The sequence below is a fragment of the Chelonoidis abingdonii genome, chromosome 3, assembly GCF_003597395.2.
Source record: "Chelonoidis abingdonii isolate Lonesome George chromosome 3, CheloAbing_2.0, whole genome shotgun sequence".
NCBI lineage: Eukaryota > Metazoa > Chordata > Testudines > Testudinidae > Chelonoidis > Chelonoidis abingdonii.
In genome coordinates this window covers 155,103,311-155,129,480 of record NC_133771.1, presented here as the reverse complement: position 1 = coordinate 155,129,480, position 26,170 = coordinate 155,103,311, and the positions used below count along the sequence as shown (strand labels likewise).

Here is a 26,170-nt window from a genome sequence, read left to right as displayed (position 1 = left end):
GCTCTGCTGTACCTCAGCACCTGCTGAAGCTGGGCCCAGCTCTCCTTGACATCTCGGTGTTTGTGCAGGACTCGTGCTGCCAGGCTGGGATGGAGGCTGATGAGCTGGGACACAGTCACATCCAACATCTGGAGGAGCGAGAGGGGGCATGAAGTGAGCTAATGGGGCTGGCTGAGGGTACCCCTCCAGAGACCAGAGCTGAGCACAGAGGCTACCTCGGGAATGCTGGGTTAGCCCTCAGGGGCAGGTGAACAGCAGGATACAGGGCCCCAGCTCCCTTCTAACAAGCCCTCCCACTGATCCCTCCTCTCCACATCCCAAATCCTGCCCAAGATCCAGCACCTCTGAGATGGCAGTCTGGGCAGCTGAAGGCAGCCCTGGATGCAGCCACCCCCATTACAGAGGATTCAGGGCATGACATACGTCAAACCCCTTCATGCTGGCAGTTCAGCCAGATGAGGGTTTGACTCCAGGCCATTCTACCCATGCCACATCCTGCTAGGGGCTGTAACGCCCATGTCCAAGCCGGGTGGTGGGGTGAGACGTCCCGTCAGGGCATGCGCAGTATGCCTTGCTTCTCAGGTGAGACATTTCAGGTGAGTATGGGACAGTGCAATGCCAACACTTACCATGACCTGGCTGGCAATATCCCTGACGTCTCGGTCCCGGCTGGACTCGGGGTCTCCCTGCTTCCCCACGCCACAGAGGTTCCTCCACTGCAAAAAGAAGCAGCAGCCATTGTACCCTTTAGGGGAAGGTGGGGACAGGGCCCTGCTCTCTGCAGTGTCTCTGTGCCATTTGGATCCCTCTGAGTGATCCTAGCCTCCACCCCATGTCACACAGGAGTCCCCTTCTCCAATCCTGCTCCCCAATGACAGGGGCCATCACCCTTCGCAGCACCAGCAATGATGTAACTCAGGGGTCTGGCTGAGGGGGGAGGTCATTCCATAGCAGGCAGGGGAGCTGGTGACTCAGCCCTAGAGCAGGGAGTCCCCAGAATGTCACCTTCGCAGAGCTGCTAGGGAACGTCCATCATTTCCTGGGAGTACAGACAGCCCCCACGGAAGAAGAGGCTGAGTGTGATATTCCCTCATCAGGCCCCCCCATGGCCTCCTTCTCACTTTGGGCTCCGCTCACACCCTGGAGCTGGGGAGAGTCCTCACCTCAGCTCAGTTCCCAGTGCCTGATAGGGATAGGGCACAGGCAGTGGGATAGCTCACACTCTGACTGGCCAGGAGAGCAAAGCTCTTTTCCTTTATGCTGCTTTGGGGGTCCCCCTCTCCCTCCTTAACTCCCTTGATATCCTGCCTGCAGCTGCAGAGCTGGTGGCCATGAAGGAGCAGAAACAACCCATCAAGATGCTCAGGGGCTGGCTGAGGGCGGCTGTAGAGCAAAGCAAGGGGCTTTCTGCCCGGCTTTCCGGTGGGGAGAATACTGCTTTCACACCCTCCCCAGCCCTGTGCTAGCCCAGGTGTCAGCGGCTGAGAGAGGAGTGGGCTTTTCTTCAAACTGCCCGATAGCCTAGCGTGAGAACTTCCCATCCTGGCACCCGGGGCCCCTCAAACCATTGATGGGGCCGGAGCCGATTCTGCTCTGAGCCCTCAGCGGTACCTTGGCGTGGATGGCTCTGAGGAGCGTGTCCGCTTGCTGGAGGAAGGCAGCTACCTCCAGGGCCAGCTGCAGGGTCTCATGATGTTCCTTCAGGGTCCCCTGGAGCCGCAGCCACCTGGGTGGAGAAAGCAGGAGGAGGCTATTGCAGATTGTGCTGCCTGGTGAAGCCTCCTCCGGCCTCCCTAGCCATTCCCACAGTCACGTGACTCACAGGCCAAGACATCCCTGTGCCCAGCCCTGCAGCCCCCAGGCAGTTGTGCCTCCTCCCCACTCACATTTTATTGAGGTGCTTGCGCCGGGCGGAGATGCTCCTGCTCTCACTCTTGCCGTGCTTCTCCAGCTTCTGGGCCAGGCTGTTCATCTCCTCACGCAGGCCCTGGAACTGCTGCTCCTCCTGGGCTCAGACAGAGAAAGAGAGAAATCCCACCAACTTCCCTGGCCCAGCACAACCAGCCAGTCCCCACGGGAGAGATCAGCTCCTGGCTCCAGCTCCAGTTAAGGGCCAATGTGGACATAAGAACAAATGGATTTAAACTGGCCATCAACAAGCTTAGGCTTGAAATTGGGCAAAGGTTTCTACCCACCAGAGGGGTGAAGTTCTGGAACTGCCTTCCGAGGGGAGCAGTGGGGGTTAAAAAACTAACTGGCTTCAAGGCTGAGCTTGATAAGTTTATAGAGGGGATGGTGTGATGGGACTGCCTAAAATGGTGTCCCGGAGTATGCGGGAGTCAGGGCCCTGCACCCTCACTTCCTGAGATTCACCGTGACTTTCAGCCAGCCAGTACAACGGAAGGTTTATTAGATGATAGGAACATAGTCCCAAGCAGGGCTTGTAGGTACAACCAGGACCCTTCAGCCAGGTCCCTCTGGGGGGCAAGGAGCTTAGACCCCAGACTTGGGGTTCCCTGCATCTTTCCAGCCAGCCCAAAACTGAAAGAACCCCCTCCCCCGAAGCTGACTCACTCCTCTCCCCCCCTACCTTTGCCGCCCCCTCCTGGCTCAGGTTACAGCCTCAGGTATCCTCCCTCAAATAGTCATCCCCTGCTCTCCCATCCCCAATACAGACAGTCCCAGTAAAACTAGATGACATTCCCAGGTCAATCCGCCCCGCTCCCCACTGGGTCACAAATGGCATGTAGCTGATCTGTGACTGCTAGCAGCAAATATCTCCAATTGCAGGTGATGGGACACTAACTGGGGAGGGCTCTGAGTTACTACAGAGAATTCTTTCCTAGGTGTTTGGCTGGGGGTCTTACCCACATGCTCAGGGTCTAACTGATCACCATTTTGGGGTCGGGAAGGAATTTTCCTCCAGGTCAGATTGGCAAAGACCCCGGGGGTTATTTTGCCTTCCTCTGCAGCATGGGGCACAGGTCACTTGCAGGTTTAAACTAGTGTAAACGGTGGGTTCTCTGTAACTTGAAGTCTTTAAACCGTGATTTGCGGGCTTCAGTAACTCAGCCAGAGGTTATGAGTCTGTTATAGGAGTGGGTGGGAGAGGTTCTGCGGCCTGCAGGGTGCAGGAGGTCAGAGTAGGTGATAATGATGGTCCCTTCAGGCCTTAAAGTCTATGTACTCCATTCCAGATGCTCCAGCACTGGCTGCTGAGAGACTTGGGCAGGAACCACTGCCCAGCTGAGTCTGGGTGCCCCAGCACAATGGACTCTGTGGCTGATGGACATGGCTTCAAAGAGCATTCTGATTCTTGTAGCACCAGGGGGCGCTAGGCTCAACAGTGTGAACATGCAGAGGCCTCCCCAAAGGATAGCTGGGTGTTACCGAGATGTTCCTGGCTCATCCCAGGTCGAACATTAAGCCAGTGAGGCACTGAGATGGAGCACTGGCTAGGAAGTCTGAGGTGTCCCCTGGGGGCCGAGCTTTAGCTGACATCCCCTGAGAGTGGGGTGACAGGGACCAAGCCCAAGCCAGGCAAGGAGAGGGACTCTCACCTGTTTTAAGTCAAGGATGCGGCGGGTGAGCTGGATCTTGTCCATGCTCTCTTGCAGAAGGGCAGTCAGCACAGGCTTCTCTTCCTGGGACAGAAGGGGGTTAGAACATAGAGAAGGCAGAGGAAGCCGAGATCTACAGAGAAACGGCCCCAGACTGAACCTGAAGCAGGAGGTCTAGGATGAGGGCAGGGCAACTGGGAGTCAGCACTCCTGGGTCCCACTCCCAGCTCACTGTGTGAACTTGGGCAAGTCCCTTCCCCTCCTGCCCTCAGTTTCCCCTTCTGTAACAGGGATAAATGCCCTGAAGCACCACCACCCTGTCCAGAGGTGATCTCAGCCATGCTCGACCTTACACAGGCAGCTAGCTCTTGGTTGCCATGGCAAATGCAATTTGCCTACAGGCTGAGAGTATGACGATACCATTTTTAATCAAGTGGCATTTTCCCTGTTAGGGCCCTGGCCCCACCTCCCTGCACCCTACAGTCCCATCCTGGGCCCCGGGCTGCTGCCCTACCCTTTCCAAGTGGCAGGTCTCTGCTCAAGGGCCAAACCTTTGGCAGAGTCAGTGGCAAGGCTCAGAGACCCCACTGCAGGGGCAGGGTCCCTCTAGACATTGCAGGGGGTGGGGCACGTTCCTAATGCATCACCAGGCAGTCAGGAGATGGCTGATGAGGTCCCATACAGCCTGCTCTCCCACTCCCCATACCTTCTGCCTGATCCAAGCCTCCAGCCGCTCTGCTCTCCTGTTGAACTCCTGCAGGTTCCGTAGCCCACCCAGTGCTTTGCTTTGATTCCCGGCTGTCTGCTTCAGCAGCTGCCACTGCTCCTTCAGGGCCAGCAGCTGCCTCCTGACAATCTCCACACTGGGGCTGGGCCAGCCCATGAGCTGCTCACCCATCTGGGAAGAGGAAGGGAAGGGAAGCAGCTCAGAGAACCTAAGCCTTGAATCCATTGGCCTGCTAGGGTAGTGACTGGGCATGGAGGAGCCCAAAGACACAGGGATAGCCAGGCACTGCCGAGGTGCAGGAGAGGATAGCACGGACCCAATTGGGTCAGTTCAAGCAGGATGCCAGGGGATTGCTGCGGAGGAGGCTGGAATGGGAGTGGGTCTGTCCTGGAGCCCCCACCATACCTGGTTCAGTTTGATCAGTGTGTTCTCAAAATCCCTCATGTCTCTTTGCAGGGTCTGTGCCACCCGTTCCCAGTCCTGGATATTGCAGCCATCCTTCAGATCCTGCAGCTTCCCTCGTACCCAGCTCTCGGCCTGGAACACAAGGAGAAGCGCTGATCTGGGAATGCCACTGAAACAGGCCTGGGGATGGCACTTAGCCACTTCTTCCAGAAGTTAGAATCATAGAATATCAGGGTTGGAAGGGACCTCAGAAGGTCATCTAGTCCAACCCCCTGCTCAAAGCAGGACTAATTTCCAGACAGTTTTTTACCCCAGATCCCTAAATGGCCCCCTCAAGGATTGAACTCACAACCCTGGGTTTAGCACGCCAATGCTCAAACCATTGAGCTATCCCTCCCCCCTTAAAATAATTGGAGATATATCTATCTCCTAGAACTGGAAGAGACCTTGAAAGGTCATTGAGTCCAGCCCCCTACCTTCAATAGCAGGACCAAGTACTGATTTTTACCCCGATCTGTAAGCGGCCCTCTCAAGGATTGAACTCACAACCCTGGGTTTAGCAGGCCAATGCTCAAACCACTGAGCTATCCCCCCCCTTTCTATGACAACTGGGTAAATGGGCCCATCCCAGACCGGGATACATGGGGCCATTGGTCTGATGACCTGGCACGACTGGGAGCTGGCCCATCGGTCTGAGCTGGGGTAGCAGGCAGCAAAGAATACTGGGCTAGATGTCCTATTGGTCTCAGGTGGTACAGGTGGGGACGTAGGGCAGATGGGTCCATTGGGCTGACCTGGCGCAGGAGTTCCTGATTTGTCAGAACAAGAACAGTCTAACTCAGGGGTTCTCACACTGGGGGTTCTCTCACATGGGGGGGGTCACAAGCTGTCAGCCTCCACCCCAAACTCTGCTTTGCCTCCAGCATTTATAATGGTGTTAAACATATATAAAGTGTTTTTAATTTATAAGGGGGGTCACACTCAGAGGCGTGCTGTGTGAAAGGGGTCACCAGTAGAAAAGTTTGAGAGCCACTGGTCTAAACTGCATTCGTGGGTCCCCTGGAATGGGGCTCTGGGCACAGCCCCTGGGGGAAGGAGACTGAAATGCTAAAGCCCAGAATTTCTGGCTGCCTCTGGAGAGCCCTGCAGTCTGGCTGGGCTGCGTCCCCCTCGCCTGGCAGCCAAGGCCCTTTGCAGGCGGAGTGAAGAGGACATAGCCAGGCGGGCAGGCCTCACAGGCAATCTCTCTACCCGCCGTGTGAGAAGTCTGTTCTCCTTTTATTCTCTCTCCCCCCGCTGTCCCACCATCCCCCTGCAGAGCAGACAGAGACACCCCTTCTTTGTGACCCCTTTTCTTGTGCTGCCTCTGCTGCTGCTGGGTGGGGGAAGGGAACTGGGCCCCTATGCGGGCTGACCCACGCTCCCTGGGGCAGACGGCCTGGAGAAAGGCAGCCAAATATGACGTTATGCCACAACAATGGCTTCGTTTGGGCTGAGCGTTCACTCCCCCTCACACTCCTGCTGCTCAGATGAAAGGCTTCCGGCCATGAACACATCCCCGCTTCATTCCTCCACTGGAGCTGGAAGGAAGGAGCTTTCTCCTACCATCACTGCTCCCCCCAGGGGCCAAACCCACCACCCCCAAAGTAGAAGCACACTGTGGTGGGGCAGCATCCTGGGCAACTGCTCCATTAACCAGACATTCACTGAGCTCCCTGCTCCCAGACCTTCCTCCAGGGATCCCCGGACTCTACCTGCATTATCTCTCGGTTCAACTGGACTATGAGAAGGCTCTGGTCAGGGACGTTTGCCTGTCCTGCACTGCTTCGGCTGCCAGTTTTCAGCCCAGCCACTCCACTTGGCTCCTTGTTCTTGACACTTTCCTTCCAGGGGGCTGGTGCATGGCATCCTGAAACCTACGGGAGTCAAAGAATGGAAAGACTTAGTGCACTTACCTGGGGGTGGAAACCTGAGCCAACCCAAACACACACATGAAAGGGGATGGCAGCCTGGTTTGTACCCACAAATATTAAATACTATCCATTGGCTTCAATAGCTCTTCGCCAAGACACTTCAGCTGAGGATCTGGCTCACTGACTTCAATGATTTACACCAGCTGAGTTTCTAGTCCTGTGTTTTTCTGAGACAGAAGTCACTTGTCGTTCACAGAATTTGTCGTGGCATCACAAACACACATGGGTCTCCGCACTCGGCTAGTCCTAGGCACAATCCATGCTGCAAAAAGTTTGCAATCTAAATAGACAGACAACGTAAAATGCAACCATCTCCATTTGCTTCCTCTTAGTTCAGTACATTTCCTCTCCCTTATGTTACACAGGAATTGCTTTACTGGATCAGCCCTGAGCTACATCCAGATAGGGTCTCTGACAGTTGCCAGTAGCCCATGCTTCAGAGGAGAGTGAAAGAAACCCTACAGTAGGGAGTTGTAAGAGAACCTGCTCCTGTGAAAAGTTTCCCCCTAACACCCATCAGTTAGAGGTTGGCTTACGTCTAGAAGCAGAAGAGTTCACAACCCTTTCAAAACATTCTCTCTCTTAAAAATCCCTATTGTTGTATCTCTGGACATTCTCATTCTCCAGATAAATCTCCAATCTTTGTTGAATCCTGCTAAGTTCTTGGCTTTGGACTTCAATGGTATCTAGTGGCAATGAGTTCCACAGTCCAACTGTGCACTGCATGAAGAGAGGTTTACTTTGGTTCATTTCAAACACACCACCTTACAAACTCACTGGATGCTCCCTATTCTAGTGTTATGAACAGAATGGCCTACTTTCTCTACACTTCATTAGCTTGTATCCTTTGATCACGTCCCATGTTATTTCTCTCCTCTCTAAAATAAACAATGCCAATCTTTTCAATCTCTCTTCACTCTGAAGTGTTTCCAGGTCTCTAATCAATCTTATGGCCCATCTCTATTTCGTCTAGTTTCTTTGTGAGACGGATGAGCAGAACAGGCATAATACAGATTTGTACAATGACATTCCTCCATCCCATTCCTCATGCATCTGAACATTGGTTCCTTTTTGGACAGCAGCTCCCTACTGAGCAGAGGTCTTTATTGAGCTGTCCTCAGTGATGCTCAGGTCTTTTCCCTGAGCTGACACAGTTAATTTAGATCCCTGTAACAGAGGTTCTAGAACAATTTGTATAGTGGGGATGCTGACAGCCATCAAACCAAACTGTAAACCCTGGATATGATGGAAATAGTTTTAAGGCAGGACCCCCCACACCCCTACTTCCAGCACCTATGCCCTGTAAGGTGTATGAGTAGTTTAAACTATTCCCTCAACCTGCATTACTTTGTATTTGTCACCACTCACTCTCACCCACCATCGTGGTGCCCATTTACCTAGCTTGGTTAGATCCCTCTGAAGTTCCTCACACTCTTCTCTGGACTTGACTAACTTAAATAATTATGTGCTAGCTGCAGATGTTCCCACTTCCCGACTCACTCCCTTTTCCAGATGAACACATCTGTCACACAGCACTGGTCTCAGTCTGGAGCCTTGGCTCACCTCACTGCTAACCTTCAACCAGTTATTCTGACTCTCTGTTTTCTGACTCCGCCAGTCTGTGATCTCTGATGGTATTTTGCCTCTCGCCTCATGGTTACATAGTTTTCTTAATAGCCTCCTGTGCAGGACTTAATCAAAGGCTTTTTGGAAGTCCAAACAACTTATGTCAACCACTTTGCCTTTATCCACTGTTTTATTGACATGTTCAAAAAGTTCTGATAGATCGTATTCTCCTCAGCAGAAGCCACGCTGGTTAGTCCCTATGATTAGATATGTGGTTTATAACTCCTACTTTTAATCATCATTTCAATTAGTTTATCACATGCGATGGCAATCAGGCAGGCTGTAATTCCCAGCATCACCCTTCTTCCTATGTAGAGCCAGGGACAACATGTGCTGCTCTTCAGTCCTCTGGTAAGTAGCTGATTTTAGTGAAACTGAATATTTCTGTGAGGAGCTCAGACATTTGTTGCACTCTTTCTGCATCCCCATTCCTCCCCCTACTCCCCAGCTGCCTCCTCCTCTTTCTCAAGCCTGGCCCCAACCCCTAGCCCTCAAGCACAACATCAAGGCACAGAGTTATCTTGGAAGTTTCCCTTTACTCCTCCTGTCATAAATAGATAGCTAAGGGTTAATGTTTCTTCTACCTGTAAAGGGTTAACAAAGGGAACAAAACACCTGACCAGAGGACCAATCAGGAAACCGGATTTTTCAAAGCTCAGGGAGGGAATTTTTTGGGTGTGTGTTCTTTGTTCTGTTCTGTGCTCTCTCGGCTCTGAGAGAGGATCTCTCTACCTTCAGGCTCTTTCTAATCTTCTGTTTCCAAGTTGTGAGTACAAAGGTAGAAAAACAATAGGCTATATGTTTTGTCTTAACATTGTGAGTGCTGAATGTTAAAATTACTTCTTTAAATAAGCTGTTATCCATGTCTTTCAGCAATGACCCTTATATGTCAACACTGATACCAGAGACCCAGTCTAGTCCTCGTTCTTTATAGAAAGCTTTCCTTTAAAACGTGGAATGCTGCGAGTTGAGCTCCAAGAAGACGGTGCCAGGTACGGCTCTCCATGCGAAAGAACTGGGATGAGAAATCTCTGTTCAGAGTTGCAAACTTACTTGCAGGAGGTCTGACTGCAGGGAAAGAAAACTGACCTTCTGTTGGCATCAAGGATGAAAAGGGATCGCCAGCGGCCATCCAGGAGGAACCTGGAGGACCCAAAAGAGGAACAAGGGGAGGGTTATGCTCCCGTTGTAGACCTCAGGCATCCCAGAGTCTGGGGCCAGAAGGTTGACGGGAACCACCAACGAATGACCATCCGGAGACCATCTGACCTCTGGTGGCAAAACGCTATCAATCTGAAGCTGTATAAGCTAGAGCGAATTTATGCTGAAGTACTGTTGTGTTCGTGGTGTCTCTTCCGTGGGGGGGGGCTCAAGTTGGAACTCTACTCAGTCAATGAAGGAGATTAACGATCGACATGTGTGGCAGCGAAGTGGAAACCCTAAGAATCTCAAAGCAGAAGCGATTATCTTTTCTTCCTGCGGCGCTTTAGCAGACAGAAGATCTTCGGTTTAAAAGAGCCAGAGAGAAAAAAGTTCGTCTCTCAGTTACGCTCAGTTGTCTGCATTATAAGGCAAGACATTACAGGTGACAAAGGTCTGTGAAAACAATAGAACGCCGATTGGAACAGTTACCCAGCAAAACACACATGCAATACAACAGTTTTCGGTAATTACATGTAAAATAGCAGAAGAAAAGAAAAGCACTGTGCTCAGAACCAAACCAGAGAGCACCAACAGAGCGCAGCCATCAACCAACTAAGCACCAGAGGACACCCCAAACAGAAAAGCAGGAAACCATGACTTACAGGGAAAAACCGGATGTAGAAAACAAATTCACAGACGCTATGACCTCACAAGGAAACATGGAAAAGGAAACTAACAAAGACCAGAATAATACAAAAAAAAAAAAAGAGAGGGCTGAAAGAAAAGAAAGAACAAAGTCAACCGGCACTACAAAAGGAAGACAGGCTCAAGATGCAGCCCATAGAAAAAGAAAAAGCAAAGATGCAGCCCACCAGCGACGAACCTGAAAAACCAACAAAAGAACTGGAGAAACAAACAAAAACAAAGTGAAAAGACGGAAGAAAGAGTAGAAAGTCATAATGGAGGTTAGCGCAGGCTTAGGGACAAACATGCCAGCCAATCCTAACACACCCTTCACCAATAATGCCTTCCACAGCACAAAAAATTCCCAGCACTCTACAGGAGGTAGTGACAACGTGAGGCCTCTAGAAAATTTTGAAAAGGCCTTCATTGGTGTAACAGCATTTGAGCACCGTCTGTGATGAACCGAAGGTATGAGGGAGGTCAAACGCTAGTGGACGCCTTACAAAGAGTGGCGCTGAAAGCCATCACAAACAGAAGTACGATTATAAACTCGTTTCAAACAACGGGCCAGATTTAGAAAAGGGGATACACCCGTATCATGGACCCCGTGGCGTTTTCAGAACCCAAATGGAAGACGCAGATGCTGCATTTCCCAGACACGCCCTAGGACACGTTGAATAGAATTATGTTCTCTATATTGATGAATCTGAACATCGACCATGTCAAATCCCGTGACACGCGAACGGCCACCTCCTCAAATCAATGGAATGCCCCCCCCAATCAAGGAAATTTGGTGGTGTGCCGAGGAAATATAAACATGTAAATACAAATGAAACCAAAAATCGTCCACCGAGGTTGGGGGAGTGGAGCCAAATGGATGGAAAGTGGCAGAAATCAAGAAAAGGCACATACGACCGTCAAGGAAAAATAGACCCCAGGGGCACACACAGACAATAAACCTCCTATTCCACCGAGGAGCCCAAGAACCCAACCTGAGCAACCCAAGTAAACCACAACACACCCTAGATCGCTCCACTCAACAGTAGCCCAGCCCACTGACTATCAGATGACTCACTCAGCTCAGCCCGGACAGTGCAGAGATCTGCTTAAATGAGAAGCGGACATACTATAAAGGCCAACTGCCCAAGAGAACGCGCAACGTGCAAGTCACATTTCGACCATCATCACACCAAACGATCCCCAGCCCCAGGACATACCTCTCAAATCCCCTTGAGTGAAGGAAATGTGAATGATAAAGCTGAGTGGCGGAAAGAAGTTACCTGCGCGTGAAGAACGATGGCGCACACAGTGCTCCAGCATCCACCAATCCTTCGGGATCCCAATATATCCACTATGGCCAAAGGCCAATAGATAGGACCATTACCCTTCAATACGTCACAACTGTATCGAATGCCTACAGCTGAACGCCTGTCCATACAAAGGCTTCAGAGAAGTGGACTTGTTTGCAGTCTAATGAACAAGTATTCCACCCATGCTACCTGGGGAAGACTGGCCAACCAAGTGAAACACCAAGAGATGGGAATGTTTACACGCAGCAAACCAGGCAAACTTCCAAGACCCATTCCTGTCCTGGAGCTGTCCACAGAAGCCCCATCCTGTTAGCCCAAACCCAGACAGAGGTATGAACCGATCCCTGCAAACGACTGAAACAGCACAGCAACCTCCATCCCAGCCCGAACTGGAACAGGCAACCAGCACCAACGCACCACAATCACAACCACACGTCAACCTCAACGCCAGAGACGCCAGCGAGCCTGAACTGGCAGAAAGCAACAAACAACCACCAAAGGCTAGAGCCAGAGCCCTAAAAAATACCACAGGTGCACCAAGCGGAGAGCGGTTCACCAGCAATGGAAACAACCCCATCACCCTACAATCGCTTCCAGAGGGACCGAAGCCCAGTCCACAGTCGAGGAAGAACTGGGTCCCCAGCCTCAAGGGAACATTTCCAGACTTGAGCAGAAGCAGATGACAGCCTTCAAAAAGCTTGGGGCCGGGCACGGAGCACCCACCCGCCTCTCAGCTCTCTCTGACCGATCCCGGTTGTTATAGACCAAGGACTTTTATACAAGGAAATTCTTTTCTGGTGGACACCAGGAAGAATGGCAGCCACAAAAACAAACAGTTGGTGGTTCCAACTAAGTACCGGGGGAAGCTCTTAACTTAGCCCATGATCATCCCAGTGGCCATGCTGGGGTGAACAGAACCAAAGACAGATTGGGAATCTCCTCCACTGGGGAGGGGATGGGCAAAGGACGTTGCCAAGTATGTCCGGTCTGTGAGGTTGCCAAAGAGTGGGAAAGCCCCAAGATCTGGTCAGGCCCCCTCCAGCCATTCCCCATAATTGAGTCCCATTTCAGCGAGTAGCTGTGGATATTCTGGGTCCTTCCCCAGAAAGACGCCCAGAGGAAAGCAGTACGGTACTAACGTTCGTGGACTTGCTACCCGATGGCCGGAAAGCCGTAGCTTAGACACACCAGGGCTAAAGCTGTTTGCCAGGCCCTAACAGACATTTCACCAGGGTAGGTTGCCTCCGATATCCTTACAGATTAGGATCTAATTTCTGGCAGGCACCATGAAAGACCTGTGGGAAACTCATGAGTGAATCACTTGGTTGCCACCCCTACCACACTCAAACCAATGGCCTGGTCGAAAGGTTTAATGGAACTTGTGTGGGCCATGATCCGTAAATTCGTGAATGAGCATCCAATGACTGGGACTAGTGTTGCAGCAGTTTGCTCTAATTACACAGGGCTGTCACACCTCAGTTTAGGGTTTTTCACCATTTGAACTTGTGTATGGCCACGAGGTTAAGGTGGTGAAGCAACAATGGGAGGGGTTTACACCCTCTCCAGGAACTAACAGTCTGGACTTTGTAAGCAACCTACAAAGCACCCTCTGACACCTTTAGCCCCTGCTAGAGAAAACCTAAAGGATGCTCAGGAAGAGCAAAAGGCCTGGTATGATAAACATACCAGAGACCTGTTCTTTCAAGGTAGGAGACCAGGTTATGGTCTTAAAGGCGCAACAGGCCCATAAGATGGAAACATCATGGAAAGGGCCATTCACGGTCCAAGAGCGCCTGGAGCTGTTAACTACCTCATAGCATTTCCCAATTCTCACTAAACCCAAGAGGTACCATGTTAATTCTCCAAGCCCTCTATTCAGAGACTTACAGGTTTGTTAGTTTACAGTCCAGAGAGATGATGCTGAGTGGCCTGACGGTGTCTACTACGAAGGGAAAAAGGACAGTGGTGTGGAAGAGGTGAACCTCTCAACCACCCCGGAACGTCTGCAGCGGCGACAAACCAAGGAGCTGTGCACTAGCTTGCCCCATTGTTCTCAGCCACCCAGGATGGACTGAACAGGCATATCACTCCATTGACACAGGAATGCTCACCCAATTAGAACACCACCCTACCGAGTGTCTCCTCACGCCCAAGCTGCTATAGAATGGGAGATCCAGAACATACTACAGATGGGTATAATACGCTCATCACCAGTGGCATGGGCACCTCCAGTGTTCTGGTACCAAACCAGATGGGAAATCGCTTTTGCGTGGACTACCATAAGCTAAATGCAGTAACTCGTCCAGACAACATCCATGCCACGCACCGATGAGCTATTGGAAAAGTTGGGACGTGCCCAGTTCACTCTACAATAGACTTAAACAAGGGTACTGGCAAGTACCGCTAGATGAACCCTGCCAAGGAAAGGTCAGCATTCGTCACTATCATAAGCCTTTCTCCAAAATCTGGACCTTAGCGGTCCAAAATCTGGGTGCTTAGCATGAACTCCAAGCTTAATTACCAGCTTGGATCTTATTTCGCTGCCACCAGACAGGAATTACAGCGCCTGCCTCGCTCTGGTCCCCAACTTCCTGTAGGGACCCCAAGACCCAGAACGCTCTGAGTCTTACCGGCAAGGAAATACTCCACTTCCCTTCCCCCTCCTCTCTCACCCAGACTTTCCTCTCTGGGCTAACCTGAGAGTATTGATGCAATCTCTTTACATCACATACCAAGAAGCATATCTCCTTACCACAAGAGAGAAACCCAAATACAAGGAAACAGAAATGATTCTATCTCTCTTCCCCCTCCCACCAATCCCTGGTGCTGCAGAGCTTATCCTCTGTAGATCTAACACAAAGAGAATTCCTCCCTTGTTCCTTAGCCTACCCAGAGAGAAAAACTCAAACAAGTCTTAAAAGAAAACTTATATAAAAAAAAAGAAAGAAAAAAGACATACAAAATTTCTCTGTATCAAGATGACAATAATACAAGATCAATTGCTTAAAAGAAAAAAATGAATAAACAGTCTGATTCAAAAAGATATCCAATTTGAAAACATTCCAGCAAGCTACACACATGTAAACAACCAAACAACATAAAAACCTATATGTTTTTCTACCTGTACTTACAATTTGGAAACAGAAGAGAGAAGATAGAAAAGACCTTCTCATAGCTGAAGACAGATAAAGACACAGACCCAAGACAAAGAAGATCCACAAATTCCCCCCTTAAGCTTTTAAAAAATCCGGTTTCCTGATTGGTCCTCTTGTCAGGTGTTGGTTCCCTTGGTATACCTTTACAGGTAAAAGAAACATTAACCCTTAACTACTATTTATGACAGTCACCCATGAGGGGTGTGAATTTAAGTACTCCTTTCGGGCTGTGAAATGCACCTGCAACCTTCCAGAGGCTGGTAGATGGTCTACTAGCAGGACGGGAGAATATGCAGTTGCCTACCTCGATGATGTGGCCATTTTTTCAGACTCCTGGCCCGAACACCCCTACACCTGGAAAAGGTCTTTGAGCGCATCAGGCAGGCTGGACTAACTGTTAAGGCCAAAAGTGTCAAATCGGCCAAAACAGAGTGACTTACCTGGACATCAGGTGGTCGAGGAACCATAAACCCCCTACAGGCCAAGGTGGATGCTATCCAAAAGTGGCCTGTCCCAAAGTCAAAGAAACAGGTCCATATCCCTTTAAGCTGGCCGGGTATTACAGGCGATTGTACCACACTACAGCCAATCGCTGCCCCATTGACCGACCTGACCAAAAAACCCAGCCAAATACAGTTGAGTGGACTGATGAGAGTCAGAAGGCCTTTACCCAACTTAAGGCGATGCTCATGTCTGACCCGGTGCTAAGGGCCCCGGACTTTGACAAACCATTCCTAGTAACCACTGATGCATCTGAGCGTGGTGTAGGAGCATTCTCATGCAGGAAGGGCCAGATCACAACTTCATCCTGTCGTGTTTCTCAGCAAGAAACTGTCTGAGAGGGAAAGTCCACTGGTCAGTCAGTGAAAAGGAATGCTAGCCTTGTGTACGCCCTGGAAAAGCTACGCCCATATGTTGGGGACGGCGTTCCAGCTACAAACTAACCATGCTGCGCTAAAATGGCTTCATACAGCCAAAGGGAACAACAAGAAACTTCTTCGTTGGAGTTTAGCTTCTCCAAGATTTTGATTTTGAAATTCAACACATTTCGGGGGCTTCTAACAAAGTAGCTGATGCACCTCCTGTGAGAGTTTCCCAGAATACCGCTGGTTAAAATTTTTTCCTTAATATGTAAAAGTCTTGTAGTTCATACTTAGTAGTATATGTAAAGGTGCATGTGTTGTATTAATCTCTTATTCTAAAGTTCTGGAAAAAAACTTCTTCGTTGGAGTTTAGCTCTCCAAGATTTTGATTTTGAAATTCAACACATTTCGGGGGCTTCTAACAAAGTAGCTGATGCACTCTCCTGTGAGAGTTTCCCAGAATACGCTGGTTAAAATTTTTTCCTTAATATGTAAAAGTCTTGTAGTTTACATACTTAGTAGTATATGTAAAGGTGCATGTGTTGTATTAATCTCTTTATTCTAAAGTTCTAGGAAAAAATCGCCGCCAGTGACGTTTCCCACTGTCTGCAATTTGGGGGGCGTGTCATAAATAGATAGCTAAGGGTTAATGTTTCTTTTACCTGTAAAGGGTTAACAAAGGGAACCTAACACCTGACCAGAGGACCAATCAGGAAACCGGATTTTTCAAAGCTCAGGGAGGGAAGTTTTTGGGTGTGTGTTCTTTGTTCTGTTCTGTGCTCTCTCGGCTTGGGGTCCCCCAGGGAAGGTTTTAGGGAGACCAGAGTGCGCCAGACACTGGAATCTGGCTGGTGGCAGAGCTATCAGATCTAAGCTGGTAATTAAGCTTAGAGGAATTTATGCTAGTACCTCATATTTGAACTCTAAGGGTCAGACTGCGGAATTATACTATGACACCTCCCACCAAGCACAGGGAGCAATGAGCATTGTGTCAACTGCACTCAGCCAGAAAATGAAGTGGAGCAGCCTGGCAGCCCACTGCCCTCTAGCATGGGCATGGCAGGAATGGTGATCACTCCTGCCTCAAAGAATCTCTCTCCATATATTTAAGCTACTTTGCAATGTGACAGATTTTGTGCTTTCTGCTCAAGGAGCGGAAATAGCAGGGGGGCTGCAGGTCAGGATTGAGGGACACTGGCGGAGCTGTGTGAGGGAAGCCCAGGACAAGAATAGTCGGGGTTGGAGAGGAGGACCAGAAATGAAAGGCATTAGCAGACCTGCATCAGGAGGAAGTTTCCTTAGTACCATTTCTCTGAGTATTGCCTGGTTCTCTCTTGCAGCTGCCTCCTGCTAAAAGGAATAAAATTCACCCAATAGAGAAATGGTTCTGGAGCTCTGTCCTCCTGGGGAAGGGGCTGCAGTGCTCTGATCCCACACCCATGCCTGCTCCCACCAGACCCCGAGGGCCCTGGGGACAGGGTTTTCCTCGCCCGAACATCCAGTGCCCTTTAGTGACGAGCAGAACTCCAAAGCAAGAGAGCAACTGAAACAAAAGGGCGATTCTCCCACCTGTCTCCCTCCCTCCCCACATGGTGCTTCTTCAGTCCCCAGGAGCTCAGCCCACTGCTTCTCCAGGGGCATCTGGAGACTCTTATTTGAAGTAACTCATCAAGCAGGGGAAGCTCTGCATTTCCTCTGGGGTTTCGCTCTCGTTGTCTGTGCTAATGGAATGTTCTGTCCAGGATCCAGCTCCGACAGGGGCGACGGCTAAGGTCAGCCAGAGACGGAACTGGCCTTCCTCCAAGCTCAACCCGAGGTCCAGCTGCACAAACCCCTGCGGAGGGCCCGGGTTGTGAGGATCTCATGTCCTGCTGCATAGAGGGAGCTCAGTGCCAGCCCCTCTTGGGAGATGGAGCAGACTGAGAAGCCTGGCATTGTACCAGCTACGGGCATGCCCCACAGATCTTACAGTCTGGCACAGGAGGCATAAGGACAGTGATCAGGCAGTGGCCAGTCCGTAGAGTGTGATGTGCCATGGTTTTAATAGTGAGGGTTGTGTGCACACCCTGAGAAGGGAACGTAGGCCCTGGTGGATCAGGTTGGGAAGGGGCAGATCAAGGCGCAGCACTTGGCACGGAGTGGGGAGAGGTGGAAAAAGGCCGTGCTGTGGGTGGTGAGTTGGGCAGCTTATCAATAGAGCTGTATTCTTGCAGGACGATTCCCCCCATCCCCAGCAGGACTGCTTGCTGAGCCAGGCCTCCTGAGCAGCCCTTCTGCAGAAGGCAAGAAAAATCTAGAGACTGGTTCATGTAAAGGACATATACCCCCTGCCACGGGATCAGGGCCAAACTAGGACACAGCCAGGTTACAGCAGCAGCCTCTCCCTAGAAAACAGCAGCAGCCACGCAGCCTGTGGGACACACTGGCTGAAGGACTCTGGCCAGCCTTCCATGTCCTGGGTCCCTTGGGCCCAGGAGCTTATTGCTCTATGGCCAGTGCCAAGGGGCTCTCCTGTCCCTCCCTGTGCCTGATTGTGGGGCACCCCATTCTGCTCTCGGGAAGCCTCCAACAGCTTCTGGGGGCTTGAATTTGTTTGCATGGGGGACCAGACATCCTGGCCATCCCCCCAGCGCTTTGGCAAGAGAAGGCAGGGGTGGTATGACAGCTGCACTGGCCACAGGAGACTAAAGCTCAGAGCTCCAGCAACAGGACCCAGGGGAAAGAATAAAACAGCTGGAAAATGAGGCTTGATCCAAACTGGGCGGACAAACCCCTCCCCCATACAACCCCGAACCAAGCCAGCAGGCACTCTGCTCACTGCTTCCTTCAAGAAATCTGCGACCCTCACCTAGCCCTCTTACCAAACCTGCCCTTACATCAGGGCTAGACAAAGGCAATCCAGAGTCCTAGACATGCCCCCGACGGGGGTCACCATGCCATGGGCATGCATGGCTCTGCACCTGGCCCCAACCCCACTTGGGTCACCTGTACCAGAGTCCTAGGCTGGGCTGGTGGGAAGCCCAACCCTCCCTGGATCACTGCTCCGTCTTCAGGTGGGCTGGGATTCATCCTTGGGAAGGGAAGATTCTGGTCTTATCCACTGAAGCAGAGGACTTGCGGGAGGGGGAATTTGCAACACCACTCTAGCAATGAGGGTCTCCCCAATACACAGAGTGCTCTGCTGGGGATGGTGTCAGACAGTGGGGATGACCTGGAGCAGCTGAGTTACCGGACACAAATGGGGCAGCGTACCGCCCCCCCCGCAAGCACTCGTTTCAGGCTCTTGGCAGATCTCACTGCGCTTGTTACACATGGAACACATTTTTCCAGCTTTTCTGCACAACCCCAAGGGCTAGAGAAATAGTTTTAAAAAAAAAACCCGGAAAGAGAGAGTCTGATGCTGTCATGTGACCTGCCCATGGTACCTTCATGCAGCCTTGCTTAAATAAGCATCAGCAACACTTGTGCCAGGGACACTCAGCAACAGGGCTACAGGCAGCACAGACTCTGCTAACACTGTCACTGCTTCCCCAGGAGACCAGCAGCAGGGTACAGGGAGGCCAGTGAGGAATGGAAGCCTGAGGAGGGAGGGGTGGGATGCTGCTTCCCTTCAGGTATCCATCCCTGGACTGTCCAGCCCCCCTCACGTTCCTGTTTAAACGATCAGCCCATTCCCTTTGCTGCTGCAGCCCTCCCCACACTAGGCCATTCAAATGGCTGAAAGCCCAGGATGTGTCTGCACCAGTCATGCACTTTTCAGAGAAGGATCTGATGAACCCCCCCTGCCCTGCCCTGGACGGAGGCAGTTCACAGCTGAGCCTGCTTTACAGACATGACAAGCTCGCTCACTTATAGGGATTGGCCCAAGTATATTACTCAGCCTCAAACCTCAGAGCTGGCAAGCATGTTGCCCTATTGAGTCTTTGTTAGCCCCTGCTCCACCAGCATTTCATCATAACGGCAGGCCTGGGAGGAGGGATCTCACTTTTCCCAGCTACTCTTGTGCTCAGGAAATGTCCCCTGCAGACCACTTTCACACAGCACCAAACCAACCCAGAATATCCCACCCCAGTATAAGACCCACACAGGCCCTTATAAATCAAGAGAACCAGGGACGTACCATAAGGAAGGGAGGACCTTTGTCCACCGGAGAGCAGAAATCACCACCATGGAGGCTCCTGGCCCCCTGCTTTTCTTCCTCCACATCCACTTCCTTTCTGAGAAAGACCTAGAGGTGGAGAAGAAGCAGTCTGTAAGGGCTGAGTCTCACCCACTCACCAAGAGAGGTCTAGAGACCTCTTCACTGAGCAGCCAAAGCCTGGGCTCCTTGGATAGGGGCTTTCAGGTGTACCCCCCCCCATAGTGACTTGCTACCTGTGTTTGCCTAAACCCCTACCACCCTCCTGTTAGTGGCTGTTGATCCTGCTAGGAAAGGGTTAAGTGGGTTTGGCTGCCTCTTTGAGGCAGGTGGCTCAGCACCCCACCTGTTTGGGGAGAGAAGATCTAGGCTGTGGGCTGAGCTGGTCCAGAGAAGAAACCCTAGGAGCAGTCAGGCTTGGGGAGACAGTCTGATCTGAGCTGTATGCTGTTACCTTGTTACTGTTAGTAGAGCCAGAAAGAGAAGGGTGTGGGATTGGTTGGACTCTGCACAGTGTGTGGACTGTGTTTCAGAGCAGGCTGGGAATTATACCCAGGACTTCTAGGATACTGGCTGCTTGCAATTCTCCAGTCTGTGCTGGCAGAAACGTGGGTTATCTTTAACATCTGGAGTCACTTCTGCTCTTATAGTACAGGGGACAACAGCTGGAAGAGAAGCCAGTAACAGGGGCTCGCTTACTGTGCAGAGAGAGTCCTTGGGGTATGTGGTAGTCACTCTCTATCTTTGATATCGTCTCTTTGGGAATAACACTGCCCACGTCCTGAGCTCCTGCCATCTGAGAGGCTCAAAGCACTCTGCAAACATTAGCTCCGCCTCACACAGCCCCCTCGGAGGTGGGTCAATACCGTTAGCCCCATTTTATAAACAGGGATGAGGAAAGACTTGCCCAAGGGTACACAACACATTTGTGGCAGAGCTGGAACTAGAACCCAGGATTCCTGGTCATACCTCCTCTAACCAACAGACAAAGCCATTCTAGGCCAAGTCTTACTCACCACCTTCCTTCACAGGAATAGGTGTCAATGGGACTCCTCATGGGAGTGAGGCTTGCAGGTCTGGAACCCATGGGTATGTCTGTGCTTCAAAACAAACCCCGTGAGAGTGAGTCTCAGAGCCCAGGTCTAGAGACTCAGGCTCACAGAGCTAAAAACAGCTGTGTAGACCTTCCCACTCAGGCTGGAGCTCACGCTCTGAACCAATCCACTCCCCAGCCTTTAGTGCCACTGCTGCAGTTGTGCTGGTTTGGCCCTATCAGGATGGCTATATATAGAGCCCTGTGCGGATACAGAATCTGCATCCGATCTGCAAACATGGTCCACAGAAATCTGTGTGTGCAGATTCAGATATCTGCAGATATCACATGGCTATGCACAGATTTGCAGGGCTCTAGCTATACGTTGTAAGTGTCAGGCAGCAGCAAACGTCTCAGGAATCTCTGTAGCTGACACACCCTGGGAGTCCTCTCACTACCATTTCCCTGGCACCTATGCTACACACACACCCTGTACTGCCTCTGGCAGGCTCAAGCAGCCCTGCAACAGCACTATCTGCCTCATCTTTACAGGAGGAGCCAGCCCACCTTAAGCAGGAAAGGGGACATGAGGCGGCAATGGACGATCAGAAACACCAGAAAAGTCTAATTGAGCTGAACACTCCCAGACAGAATCATTCTGGCAACTGTGGGATGAGCAGATCTCACAGGGAGCAGGGCCCTCCCTGCCCAGCCAGTGCCCACAGGTCTGACTCCCCACAGAGGTGATGGACGCATATGTACATTAGCGTCTATCCTGTTTGTGGAACGGCAGGTGGTTAGAGACACTGAGCGGCTGCTGCTGTGCCAGGCACAGTATCCTGGGAACCACTCATGGGCAGTCCTGTCCCCACGCCCATTGTGGCCTGCTCGGCCCTTCCCCACCCAGTGCTCAGCAATGGGAGATAAGCCTGCAGGTGACACAGGCACGTTATACACACTGTGCCTTCCAATCCACCAGCTTCAGGAAAACAGGGCTATCAGCAGGCGATGACCTCATCCTTCCTGCCGAACTGCTGCGTGCCTGCCCAGCCCCAGCCCCTCCAGCAGACAGCTCTGGAGCACACGTGAAATGAAGAACTAAGTTAGGCCTTGCCTTGCTTTGGGTATTGGAGGCTGCAAATGAGAGGCTAGTGTCCCTGACTGGCTGGGACTTTCACTGCCAGCCACCACCATGTAAACCAGAGCCACCCGGAGGAGGAACCAGCATAGACCCTACAGGGCTCAATGCCAGGGAGATACGCGTATGTACGCGCACACATGTTCTTGGCTGAGGATTCAGGGTCATCTTAGAGGACTCTTCCTTGGGGTCTAATGAGATAGTGCAGTGAGGTAATGTGTTAGTGGGTCACCACTGAGAACTTGGACATCAATCCTGATTTCACCCAAGTGAAATGAGCTTAGTGGCCTCAGTTTACTCTCCAGAAGATGCTTCTCTGCTTCAATGTTAATTTGGCACATCAGTTTGCACTCATGAGGGCTGGAACAGTGGGGAGAGGAAGGAAGGGGCCAGGGGGCTACAATTCAGGATCAAGGGCATTGAAAGAGCTGTGTGTGGGAAGTCCAGGATGGAAATAACAGTCGGGCTGCAGGCCAGGAGTGAGGCGCATCAGCAGAGCTGTGCGTGGGGAGCCAAGGACTGGAATAGCAGGGCGAGGGGACTGCAGGCCAGGAGTAAGGGGCACTGACAGAGCCCAGGGCTGGGATAGCAGTGGGAGCTGCAGGCCAAGAATGAGTGTGTACTAACGTTATTCTCTCTCTCTTCCAGCCCCACTCTCACCCTGTCTGGATACTACAGTCCCTTCTCTTCTAATCCAGCTTCCACTCCAGCACACTGTACTCCTAACATGTCCTGACTCCCTGCCAGCCCTCTGTCCTTCCCTCTCTTACAAAGCCCTATTTCACCAGCCTCCCCACCCTTCCAGCCCCCTTCTGTGGGGACTGACCCACTCACTCAATCTCCCAAGTCCCAAATGACAGGGGGGAAAAGCAATTATTGCACCTCCGCTCCCCACCCAAAAAAGAGGAGGCAAAGAATCTATGAGACTCCCCCTTTCACTGGCCAAGCTGGGGACTGCTCAGTCAAGCTGCCTAGCAAGAAGTGGGAATAGGCTGAGCGGTTGCTGGGTTTCCAGAACCACTGGGGAGGTGGGGGGGTGCATCCGCCGGCAGGCCATCCAGAAACGAGTGGGGGAACGGGGCGGCCACCATGGACTTCGCCCTGAAGCTGAAGAAAACCATCAACCAGGCACTGCTGGACCTGCACAAGGTGGACACGAGCCACACAGACCCATACGTGCGATTTCCTGGAGACCGACTACCTGGATGAGGAGGTGAAGCTCCTCAAGAAGCTGTCCAACCACATGACCAACCTGCGGCGTGTGGGGGTGCCAGAGGCAGGGCTGGGCGAGTATTTTTTTGATTGGCTCACCCTGGGCGTCAGCAGCTGAGCCCCGAGCTGCCCGCAGCGCTAGCCCTTTAAACCCTGCCGCCCAGCCCGGCCACAGCCGCCCCCCCCCCCTCCCTCCCCCCCTCCCCCCTCTCGTTATGGCGGGCGGCGTGGCGGGGCGGCCCGCCCCCAGCCGCCCCCCCCCCCGGCCCCAACCTGCTGATCATGGGGTGACCTGCCCCCTCCAAAGTCTGTAACTAGCATTGAATAAAAGCTTGGCATTAGCAAAAAAGAAAAACAAAAAGATCTGCCTGTGTGCTGAGCACACCAGAGGCTTGCGTGAGGCTGTCTGGCCTTTACCGGCACTGAAGCTCAGCAGTTTGGTGATCGTGTACTCAGCTCTCTTCCCAGTCTTGCCCCACTATGAAAGCAGCTGTTTTGGGGTTAAATCATGCAGAGTTTCTACTTGAGATCTCAGCTGCTTTCTCCCAGCACCAGCCTTAGGCCACCAAGGGGGTATTCTGAGCTCAAGCATCAAGTGATTAGAAGAGGCGTGTGTTCAAGTGGTTAGCGCACAGGTGACTGACTGTCAGGACTCCTGGGTTCTGTTCCTGAGTCTGACATAATATGTAGTCCCTGGAAGAGACCTGAGCCTCAGCTTCCCCATCTGTAAAAGGAGGATAATGATACTTCCCCCCCACCCCCCCGGCCAAAAAAAAATTGCTGTGAGGTCCCCAGGGGAGAGGTGTGCGGATTACCACGGTGACTCAGAGAGAGGAGCCCTCAGGAGTGCTTGAATTCAGATGTATCCCCAAAGGCATGCTCATCTTCTTGTCTCCAAACTCCCCCCCACTGTGGGTTTTTTCCCCTTGGGGGTGGGGGTAATGTTGCCTCTACAGAATCATGTGGTTGGAGCTCCTACTGGTCTTTAATAATAGGACAAACAGAGAAGCAACCAAGCTCCCAGAGGCCCTTTACAAGATGGGACGTCCTTCCCCAAGGAAGACCCATGTTTGTCTCGCTCCACACATTGCCTGTGCTATCTCCTCTCACTGGGAAGGAAAAAGATCAGCAGACATGCAGACTCCCATAGCTGAGGATTGGGAGGGCGTGGGGTCAGATCTAGCCCTGATGTAAGAGAGAGGCAGAATGCAGAGCAACAGCGCACAGCAAAGGACCATGTCTATGCAGGGTCCCGGGGCCAGGGTACAGAGAGTCCTTACCTTGAACTGAGCCTTCCCTGTTCTGCTGCTGTTGTTGTTGTTGTGATTCCTCTCACAGCTGGTCCGGACTGGGCCCCTAGACACCCCTTCCTTGCCTGGACCAGGCTCCCCATGCCAGTTAGATAGCGTGATCTTCTTAATGGAGCGGGCTAGCGAGTTGCGGTTGAGCTGGTCCTCATCGGTGATGCCCTCCTCAGTTGGGCTGGTGCTCTGGAACCCACCTCCAGGGGGCACAGGGCTGGACTGGGCCTGAGTCAAGTACATGGGGACACACTCATTGAGGTTCTGGCGCAGGGTACGGTTATCCAGGCCAGCCGTGGTGTCATCAGGGCAGGAGTCCCCAGGGAAGTCCACCGTGGACTTGGGCAGGGAGAGCTTTGTGCTGATGGTGAAGGGCTGGATTTTCCTCGCCATGCTGCCAGACATCCTCCTCCAAACATCGGACTTATGGAGTCCCCAGGAGATTGTGGGGGATATCACAACCCCAAAGTCCCCACCCACTGCTGCCAAAGGAGAGGAGAGGCAGAAGAGGATCCAGCCAGCAGCCTGCAAACCTCGAGGCAAGGAAATGACACAGGATTTCAGCTGAACTCCGCCTCCAGAAACAGAGATGGAGAAGCCCCGGTTGGTGCCGTCTAGTCCGTCCCCCAGGGCCCAGGGCCAAATCACTCTCCAGGCCTCTGTCCAGCCTCCTTTGAAATGGCCCAAACTGTGGGGCTTCCAACCCTTCCGAAGGGCGAAAGTCACAAAATAACCATCCCAGGCCCCTTGGGGGGGCCAAGAGAAGGGATCCCCTTCTAGAGGGGCTGTCAGAAAACAGGAGCTGAAGAGCGGGAGAGAAGAAGGGAGGTGAGGGGGAGGATGGATCCCATCTTCAGACTAAGATGATGAAAATGATCCTCCCAGGAAAAGGCTGGAAACGGGGTGGCTCTGCAGAGCTGAGATGAGGAGCGATGAGTCTGCTCCCAGAGGCCAGGCCAGTCTCCCACGGGGTGTTGAGAGACCTTCCCCTACTCCAAGGTTGGCTGCTGCGGTCTCTCCTCCTGCTTCGGTGGGCTCCCTGTCGTCCCCTGGGCTGGACAGAGCAGGTACAGGGTGCTCTCCTCTGCTGGCAGGCTGCGCTCCCACTCCCTGGCTAGGTGCACGGCGCTGTCCCCCCTGCGCCGGGGGAGGCTCGAGGTCTCAGTCGTCCGCCTTCTTGCGCAGGTTGAGGATGCAGAGCAGGCAGGTGAGCACTGCCTCGCGGGACTCCCGAGAGCCTAGGCGGGCCCCCAGGCGCCGGAGCAGCGGCAGGAGGCGCTTGCGAGCCAGGAGCAGCAGGCGGACGAGGAGGGTGCGCAGCAGCGGCAGCAGAAGCAGCGGGGCGGGCATGCTGCGCTCAGGGCGCCGGGCCGGGCTCTGCGGGGCAGACGCACAGTGGGGTCAGCAGCTCGGGCGGGCGGTGCATCCTGGCCGCCCGCAGCGGGGATCCAGCCCCGCGGGGCTCACGGCTCTCCAGCCCTGCCCGCGGCGTCCGGCTCCCTCCCTCGGCCCGGCTCCCTCTCCCCGCGCGGGACCAGCCCGTCCGGCAGGCAATTCCTGAGCATGAGGTCATGCGGCTCCCGAGCTCACTTCCAGCCCCGCTCCCCAGGGCTGTAGTTGGGGCCCGGGGCGCTGCCCGGCACTGCAGCCCGCCGCGCGGCAGGGACCAGAATCCCAGCTGCGGCCCGCGCGCCGCCCTGCCCCGCGGCTCTCTGCTGCCCCCTGGCGCAGCGCGCGGACTGGGGCTGGGGAGGGAACTTCATCTCCGAATGTGCCCGGCGTTGTCCAGGCAACCGAGCGCCGGAGGCGATGATGCAATTGAATTCCACCGGGATGGGCGGCGGAGCGGCCCTCGGCAAGGAAACTTCTCCGGGCGCCATGGCAACGGGGAACACTGGGGGG

The 26,170-nt window shown here is 52.7% G+C and overlaps 2 protein-coding genes across 2 annotated transcripts in view; one reads left to right on the top strand and one right to left on the bottom strand.

Moving 5' to 3' along the window:
* LOC116819042 (uncharacterized) overlaps positions 1–25,565 on the bottom strand; it is a 52,450-nt gene extending 26,885 nt beyond the window's left edge. The window contains exons 1-10 of the mRNA XM_032770397.2: positions 24,248–25,565; positions 19,567–19,674; positions 6,447–6,608; positions 4,693–4,824; positions 4,267–4,458; positions 3,561–3,644; positions 1,887–2,005; positions 1,612–1,726; positions 630–716; positions 13–128 (exon numbers count right to left, since the gene is read on the bottom strand). Of these exons, the coding sequence (XP_032626288.1) occupies positions 13–128; positions 630–716; positions 1,612–1,726; positions 1,887–2,005; positions 3,561–3,644; positions 4,267–4,458; positions 4,693–4,824; positions 6,447–6,608; positions 19,567–19,674; positions 24,248–24,673 (1,541 nt within the window). The 5' untranslated portion in view covers positions 24,674–25,565. The remainder of the gene's footprint in view (positions 1–12; positions 129–629; positions 717–1,611; positions 1,727–1,886; positions 2,006–3,560; positions 3,645–4,266; positions 4,459–4,692; positions 4,825–6,446; positions 6,609–19,566; positions 19,675–24,247) is intronic.
* The window catches only part of NFKBIE (NFKB inhibitor epsilon), a 216,876-nt gene that overhangs the window by 155,953 nt on the left and 34,753 nt on the right, over positions 1–26,170 (top strand). The gene's annotated exons all lie outside the window — the stretch shown is intronic.